The 9270-nt window shown below is 30.1% G+C and overlaps 1 protein-coding gene across 1 annotated transcript; it reads right to left on the bottom strand.

Annotated features, from left to right (window-relative positions):
* Window positions 1-4972: 4972 nt before the first annotated feature.
* Window positions 4973-8347, bottom strand: LOC106769970 (protein SMAX1-LIKE 3). The gene is made up of 3 exons (XM_014655788.2): window positions 6796-8347; window positions 6446-6674; window positions 4973-6329 (listed from the first exon to the last, which is right to left on the bottom strand). Exons 1-3 carry the CDS (start codon window positions 7992-7994, stop codon window positions 5169-5171), a joined length of 2589 nt encoding a protein of 862 aa, XP_014511274.1. The 5' UTR covers window positions 7995-8347; the 3' UTR covers window positions 4973-5168.
* Window positions 8348-9270: the final 923 nt, after the last annotated feature.

The raw sequence follows: 9270 nt of genomic DNA, 5'->3' as shown, positions 1-9270 counted from the left end.
TTTAATATATACATAAAGATATTATTTTTAATTATTATATATTTGACTCCTTCAAATTTGTATACGCTTATAAATGAAATTTTCTAACATTTATATATATTAGATTATCTAAGATGGGTATATGTAAATTATTAACTTTGAACTATTAAAATAAATGAAGATTTTAGAATTTGAAATTATTTTTTAAATATATGTGATAATTAAATTTAAATGAAAAACAGTTAAAAACTTGTAATTATAATTTTGTGTTGACACAATGGTCTAATTACACCCTAGAGGTGTGAAAAACATGCTAGTGTAAAAACACTTGTTTCTTTTTTTTTACTAAGGTATGAAATGTTACAATTTTATAATTGTTGAGTAAGCATGAAAATAATCATATATATATATATATAACCTCTGTTGTGAGAGATGGATGTAATCTTATGCAGGAGAGTCTTTATGATAATTTATCACGACTTTGGAGATTTTTGGGGCCAAACATCTTTAATGTTGAAGGGGAAAGTTGTGAATGATAAATCTTGTTCACTTCACCTAAGTAATACTCTAAGTAGGTTAATATTGAAGCAAATGTGTTTAATTATTTTTATTTTGTACATTTATTTTTAAATTTTCATTATGATTTTTATTATTAAAAACTTGTAATGACAATTTATCTGAAAGTATTTTATTTTGAACATTCCTTTCATTTTATCTATTCATTTAAAAAGAATATATATGTGAATTATTTTTTCGGTATATTTTCATATTTTATTATTTATTTTTAAAAATTATTGCATAATATGCTAAATACTAAAATTAATAATTAAATTAAAAATATTTTTACTGGATTATATTCTTATTAAGGATGAAAAATAAATTTGTTATACAGATATTGTCCAAATCCATTCCGATTTTGATAGTAAATATTTGTATTGGAATGAATATGTAATACTTGATTTTTAATGAATATATAGATATTTACTTTGTCATGTCTCAATACCTATTTTTCATTGTCATATTATTTTTTTTTAATTATGGGTTAAATATGTTTTTAGTTTCTAAATTTTCAAACGATTTTGGTTTTAGTTCATCTTTTAAACTATGCTATATTTTGATCATTCTTTTTAAGAAAATCATAATTTTTCGTCTTCCAAAACCAACAACGTTAAAAAGAAGACTGACTAACGTGGAGTGATACGTCATTTTTTTTTCTTTTTAACGCTGTTAGTTTTGGATGATGAAAAATTATGGTTTTCTTAAAAAAAAAAAAAGAATAAAAATGTAACAAAGTTTAAAAGATGAACTAAAAATCACTTGATAATTTAGAGACTAAAAACATGTTTAACCATTAAATTATTAAAACAAATTTAATTTATTTAGTAGTCTAAACAATTTTATATTAACTTTTATTTCTTCTTTAGTTTGACATTTATTTCTAAAGTATATATTTGATTATTTTATTAATTTTTCTATAAATGTTTGTCATTTATTTAATTATTGTTTGATATATGTATATAATTATAACTTTTTTCTTGATATTTAATATTTGAAAAAAAATGCTATTATTTTAACATTGATATTGAATACTTAATAATATCATATTTTTTTATTATAAATTATATTTTTTTAAAATGATATAATTAGTATTTAAAGTAGTAAATAGATATACACATAGATACGTCTATTCTACACTATAAAATATAGAATAAAACAAAAAATTTACTTATTAGATGTGAAAATGAAACTAAATTTATATTTTAAAACTAAAGATGGGATAATAAACATTTACCATCTTATTTCCTTGTCATACGTAGTTGTAGCTATAAGATTTGAAACTTTATAATATTTAATTTCTTTTATATATGTGTTTTTTTTTATTTAGTAACGAAGAGAGGGTACTTTTGGCAATTTCCATAAAGGAGGCCACTCAGCACCAAAGGAAAATTCAGTAGATAAAATTATTGTAAGGTTATTTAGGTACATCAAGAATCATAAAGGACGAGGTGTCCTTAAACACTCATGGTCTCTGCTTTGACTCAAGGAACATTGGTAAGGAATGTTTGTCACTAAGTTAAATATAAAAAAATGCATCATAAAATGGATGAATTATGATTTAGTCATAATATCTTCTACTTTTTGTTCTTTTTTCTTTTTCTACCAATCCTTTTTTTTTTTCTTTCATTTTCTTTCCTTAATCTTTCTTTTATGGCTTCCATTAGACAAATGAAACATTTGTTTTAGTTAGAGAGTTAGAAATTATTTTGTAAAGAGTATTTTTTCACTTCATAGACTTTTTTTATTTGATCTTTATTTTCTAATCTTTTTTGTCTTTTTCGATAATCATTATTTATAGAATGAGTGAGTGTTATGTCTATAAAAAATTCTTCCGATGCTTAAATAAGTGCTCAAAGTAAGAGATTTGGTTAAATTGTGATTAATTTGAAAAGTAAAGTCAAAACTTGATTAAAGTTATATTTATAGAAGTATTTTATTAACTGTGGATTCTTACCTAAATGAATCTCGATTATGGATCCATTGGTCCAATGACCATTTTACCTATTACGATGAACACTTAGCTTTGGCTAAGTTACATGGTTTATTGATGTTTTCAACAGACACATAAATACTAATAGGCAGCATCCAACTCGAGTTAGGAGTGCGTCTATCAATGGATGACACTTGGTCTTTGATTGAGAAAACATGGTACTTGACATCTGGTATTAGACACTCAATATATAGTGTATTGTGCTTACTCTTTTGACGGATGAATGCTGATTATAAGTGAACAATCTTCATTCTTCAGTAGACAACTTAACATTTACAAAGTATTTAATGATTGACATACAACTTCTACTTAGTACAAGATATCTAGTATTAAATATTTGATATATGTTTAGTTAATCAATTATCTTTATATCATAATTAACATGTCTAAAAGATCTTTGTCGACACACATAATATAATTATAATATGAATGAAACTATATATATATATATATATTCATGTAAATTAAGATACTATACGAAATCATGAATCAACATAAGATGGACGCACTCATGTATTATTCTTAACGTTGCACCTACAACTTAATTCTCCAATTTGCTTCCTATTTGAAGTATTATATTCTCATGCATGAGCTTTAAACGATTTTAACTTTTGACTTATCGATTGTGAAAAGTGCTTTTTTTTTTTTTTCTTTTATGTACTTTGAGAAGTTAGCAACCCTTTTCCTTTGCTGAATGCTTACGCTATGAATCATTCTTTGATGCATATACCCTTGGATAAACCTTTAACCTTTTTGACAAGTCTTATTTCCTTAAAAGACTTGTTTGAACTGTCTATAATATAAAGTGGGAAGGAATAACATGGTGTTGTATATCTCATGTGGCCACTTACGTGGAGTAAATAATCTTAGTTTAGAGGTTAATAATGAAAACATCTTAGTCATTTTACCAAGACATAGGAATATGTTCCTAGTGTGTTTAAGACTTGTGAAAGTTCTTGTAGTCTTCCTTATTCACTATTTTTATCAACAAATTTCATTATTGATCAATTAATGAAAGAATCTTCCACTTTTATAACTATTTTTTAAAACTTTTAATATATTAATTTCTAGGCAATGAATTCCATGTCGTGCTTTGTTTCGGAAAAAAAATTTACTTGCCAGAAAAAGAACAGGAAAAACACAATATAAAATGAAAAAAAGGCATGTTTTTAGCTTAATATGTTTTAATCTTTTCATACGTATTTTCAATTAAATTCATATCAAACTTTTTTGTTTCATCAAGTATTAAAAAACTTTATATTTTTATTTGAATATTTGTTGTTTAATTTTTCCGTTAATTATATGACACGATTGTTGTATTATTTTATAATATATGAGATTTTGTAAATAACAACAAAATAATATTATGGTTAATCTAAAATAAAAAAAATCTTTATAATCTTTATTGAAAACATATTAAATAACGAGTTCATCGTACTTTTCCATGATTTTTACATCATTACTAAAATTGAACACGAGACAAAAGTTAATCTCATAATTGATATTAATATATTAATTACAAAATGTCATAATTTTTAACATGTAAAAATAAGTCAATAAGACGATCTCACGTCATCTAATTAATGAAAAATTTAGATGACTTATACCCAATTAAAATATATAAAACTTTAAGTAATGAATATATCAAAATAATTTAATAGAGATTATATTAAAAATACTCAAAATTTATGTGGGACTTAAAATTTAAGTAAGCATTTTTTTTAAAATATTTTTAAGAAAATGCTCAACTTTTTTTAATTATATATAATTTAAAAAAAGAACAAAAAATACTAAAAAAAAAAGAAGCTTCCTTACTTACTACTTCGAAATGTATCTTGGCTAGTAAATAAATTACCTTATCTTTACAAACACACAAACACTATCAAGAAGGTAGTTTTTATCTTAGACAATATTTTATTTTTTCATCTTTTTTCTCTTGCAATAACGGATCTTAGCATAATAAATCTTATGTTTTATATCACCTATTAGCTTTTCTCACATATTGAGGATAATGTTTATCAATATAGATTACATATGTGAACGTAAAAGTTCATCTTTTTGTTATTCGAACACGTCAATAATTAAAACTTATCTAAGCCATATTTGTAAGATTAAATAATCAAAATTATGCCTTCACATATGCTGAAGCACTCTGAATATGTAAAACTATAAAATGTACATGTTTTAATAATATTGAATTTTTCTTTTCTAAACTTTCTGTGCATGCCAATTAACACCAACCAATACGATCATACAATTAATTTGCTTAAAATTGGAACTGATCTTAAACTTTCTGTGTCATACATACATACATATATATATATATATATATATATATATATATATATATATATATATATATATATATATATATATATATATATATAAAGTAAATGAAAATGCATAATTTACAGAAGTTATTAACATAAAACAGTAGACACACTCTTGGATGAAAATTTAAGATGAGATTACTTAACATATATATACAGATTCAAAAGTGAAAATTACACATTAAACTGTACCTATATTGCTTTACTTTCCCTCACCAGTGTCTAACTAAGCATCACTAAACAAGTGGAAAATATATGTAGAACAAAAGTATGCACCCAAAAAACAAAAACATAGAAAATTATTTCTCCATTCATACTTGAAACTTAATTTGCTTATCAACTAACTCCAGAATCTCAGCAGTGACTTCATCTAGATGCACATTTTTTTGCGCATCAAGATCAATGGCCATGTTCAGATCCAAAGAAAGGCATGGAATTTTCTCTTCTGAGTTATTAAGATTCTCTTTTTCCATGTTTTTATCAGAAGATGGAGAAGTAGTTCTTGCAGGAGAAGAGGCTTTTGACGCTGAACTGAAGTTTTCACAGCTGAAAATGACAATGGCATCCTTGAGAGGCACAGATTCACCACAAGGAAGGGTTATAGTTCCATTTTCAATTGCTTTCTTAACACCCTTTTTTGAAAAGTGATCAACTTGCTCCAAATCTTCCATGAAGAACACCCTATGAGGATTCTCATTCACAGCTTCGCCAAATCTCTGAAGATAACTGCCACCAAACTCATCTCGTGGCCTTTTATTTTTGGACTCCTCGTTCGTGGAATCACCACCTCTTGAGGTAGAAAAACTGCTTACACCAATGGGGACAAAGTTGCTGTAAGAGCCAAAGACAACTTTAGCTAGCTCTTTTGAGACCATTTCTTTTGCTCGAGAATCCATACCTAGAAAGAAAAACCAAGTTTCTTGTCTATCTTCTCTCATCTTCACCAAGTGATTCTCTCCTTTTCTCATTCCTGACCTGGAAAGAAGCACACTGCTTGCAATCTCCTTAGCCATTTCTTTATTTTGTGGAACCTTTTTCTGCAATGCATCGCTGAGAATCTTTAGATTCTCGTCATTATGCTCCTTGAACATTTGAGTGCTATCCAAACCTTCAGCTGCCTCACTTGAAGAAGCAGAATTGGGACTAGAATTGGGATTGGACAAAAGATCTGGCCTAGGAATGTTTCTCTCTGGCATGAACATTATCAAGTTACCTTCATAACACTCACCACTAACAGTACTCTCAGTGTACAACTGACATTCTTTAGACACTTCTTTTGGCTCAGAAATGACTGGCCAATTTAGGTGGGTGAGATTGAAGCTAGACTTTCTTTCATGTGAGGAGGCTGAAGTAGGGGATGAAGGCGAGGATGAAATGAACAATAATTCTTTCTCAAGATTGGAGGGATAACCATGTGCTGAACTGCAGAATGAGTTCCATTTCTTGCCTATTTCCTTAAGCTTAGCATTTTCCTGGTTCAAAACAAAAGCACATAAACGTCAGTGCCAAGACTTTTGCTCAGAAATTAATACCTTATCATTGAGTATTTGGAATCAAGAACGATTATAACTATAATTCTTATAATAACCTGATCATCCATCACGTGACTTCTCTCTTCCTTGCAATTTTTGAGCCATGTTGGCAAGCTAGTAGTGCAGTCTCTCTTGCTTATAGTAATACTATTGGCGATGCTTTTAGCTTCTTTTTCAAAATTCAATGTGCAATCTCTGCAGCAAGTTAAATGTTTGCGCCCTTTGGCCCGTTCTTCAAAAGATTCCTTGAATGTTGCTTTGCTTCTCTCCTGAACTTGAGAATCACTGAAACAAAGAAAAACAAAACCAAAGTATCACTACGAGGCATTCACTTGTAATAATAATAACAGTAAAAAATCTCCAAGCAGAGAAATGTAGAATATATAAGAATGATATAGTTAGTTACCTATCAAAATTTAAACCTAGGCTCAGGCTACCAACTGGAACTGTGAAAGGGTGAAGATCCCAAATAGTTTCAAGGGAAGGGTGACATGCTTTGCCCTTCATGTATGTTCTAAAATTTGCAATCCCCATAAGCCACAATCTACCATTCTCCCCATTTCCAATGATTAATTTTTTAAGCTCCATCACCATATGCTCCACAGAACTGTAGTAGTTTGTTCTTTGCTCACAATAACTTGACCAGAACTCAAACAACCACTTGAGATCACCCAAGTATAGAATGAACCCTCTTCCCACGTGACTTTTTACCAGGCTTCTAAGCTCTAGCAGTTTCCTTTCAACCTCCTCCTTGCTAATGTTCCTGAAGGAGAAAAGAGGAAGACTCACAAATTGCACAAACCTCAACTCTCCTTGAGGATTCTCCAACCTTTGCATCACTCCCCTAGCTACTCCCTCAGCACTAGCAAGACTCTCCCCAACAATCACCGTGTTTCTCCTCTTGCTCACAAGTGAATTCAAAGCACTTGTTACATCATCTACACCGGTAATTTGATCATTAACATGGTCCACAGACTTGATGAATGAGCCCCCGAATTGACTAAAAGATCTTGGTGGGGACGTGTTCCTACCACCAAGAACTTGAAGCTTGGTGGTGTTTTCCTGGGAAGCTTGTTCCTGTGAACAAACGTCCATTGAAACAGCTTGTTCAACCCTGGTTTTGACAAGGGCACTAGAGAAACCAGCTTCTCTCATGACCCTGCTAATGCTAGGGTCATCAAGGATAGAGACTATGAGCTGCTCCACCTCAATCTTCAAGGCCAAAATGGGTTGCTGCTGGTTCTCAATGGAACCACGGCGTTGGTGAGCCTGAGCTCGCTTGAAGGCTGCAACCAAGGCATTGGAGAGTGAGGGAGTGGCGGAATATGAAGCACTGAGAAGAGGGCTTGGTGTGGAGGCTGGCAAACGGTTGAGGGAAACATTGAAGCAAAGTTCTAATGCCTTGTATTGGAGAGGATGAGAGTGGCACTGAAGGCAAGCTTTGCGGAGAAGGCCAGTGGAAGTAGCAAGCATGACAGTAGCAATATGAAGAGGTGTAACTTGAGCATGTCCTCTTCTTGTGGCAAGAGTAACAGCTTGCTTAACTAGGGTTGCAGCCTCTGGTGTCAAAGCCTGTAGCTGTATGCTGCAAACTCCTGCTCTCATCTTTCCAAAACTTTGCTTCTACCACAAAGAGAATTTGGTTATGTTTAGAAGAAATAACTGAAATGGGGTTTGGTTCAAAGAGGTTCATAAAATTTTGGGTTGAAAGCAATAATAAGATTTTAATGCTAAGATAGTGGTAGTATGAGGAAGAGGAAGATATATATTTATATATAGTGGTAGCTCATAGTAGTGCATTTGAGGACACCAAGACTAGTGTCTGCGCCATTGATATGATGAGGGTTTTGTGCCTTTCTTGTTGCTGAGGGAAATTTTGGCTTTGCATGTGAAAGTGGATTGCATGTGATGCAACTTTCTCTCTCTCTCTCTCTCTCTTTGGTATGTAGGTAAAAGTTATTTGGATTATCAAAAGCTGCTTCTATTCAATCTTGTGGTACTATAAAATATGTTGCAAAGCAACAAGCTAGCTTTAATCACAGTGAATGGAATAATTGCTTTTGTCACAAATAAGCTCAAAACTTGATGATGGAAAGACAAAGAGAAAAGAAGGTGAAAAAAAGAAAAGAGAGAAGTGTATAAAAGGAGGATGTTCTGCCAATAACGAGGTAGTGAGGAAAAAGAGGAGAGGACGGTCTGTCTGTTTGAATGGACAGTGAACAGTGGTTGTTGATTGGCTTTTCTTTTGTCTAATCTCGAGGAGATCAAGAATAATCCTTGAATGATTGATGGAATAATGCTTCACTAGATCGAATAAAATACTAGCAAATGTTTAGTATGACAGCATGTGAATGTTCTTCAAATGTGTCTCTTTGTGTTTCTCTTCTAACTTCTAATTCATTCCAAAAGTTGGCTTTCTTATACATTTAATATGTCCAAATCATGCTTGCATAAATAGATAGTCCTATAATAAGCTGACAAATTTGAAGAATGATATATATAAAATCATGGGTTTTCTGTTCACTGATACACTGATAAATAAGATGACAAAATAGGTGATATAGTTCATACAATTTGTCGGCTTTCAGAAATGCAATAAAAGATCACTAAAAAATTACGTGCCATTTTATTGAATTTTAAACTTGCTGTGCCAGAATTTTACAAGTGAGAAGATTCATCCAACAACAACATAGGAGAAAAAGACTGATATAATTTAGGGTTATCACTCCCGTAAAAAAATAGATTATTTTTATATAAAAAACATTCCATATTGATTGGTAAAAAATACCAAAGGAATGCATTATAATATTTTATTGGAGATTTTACATAGTTTAGATAAAGTAAATTCATCATATATAAGAAGGTAGAAATTTAATTTTAT

This window comes from Vigna radiata, chromosome 8 (genome assembly GCF_000741045.1).
Source record: "Vigna radiata var. radiata cultivar VC1973A chromosome 8, Vradiata_ver6, whole genome shotgun sequence".
NCBI lineage: Eukaryota > Viridiplantae > Streptophyta > Magnoliopsida > Fabales > Fabaceae > Vigna > Vigna radiata.
The sequence above is the reverse complement of the archived record's forward strand: the minus strand, read 5'-3'. Positions and strand labels throughout refer to the sequence as shown.

What these genes read in the sequence shown, in the direction of transcription:
- LOC106769970 (XM_014655788.2), bottom strand. Translation starts at nt 7,994, where the DNA reads ATGAGAGCAGGAGTTTGCAGCATACAGCTACAGGCTTTGACACCAGAG. An exon ending in CTAGGTTTAAATTTTGATAG is followed by an intron (nt 6,675 to 6,795) that starts GTAACTAACTAT and finishes TCTTTGTTTCAG; the next exon opens with TGATTCTCAAGTTCAGGAGA. An exon ending in GTCACGTGATGGATGATCAG is followed by an intron (nt 6,330 to 6,445) that starts GTTATTATAAGA and finishes GTTTTGAACCAG; the next exon opens with GAAAATGCTAAGCTTAAGGA.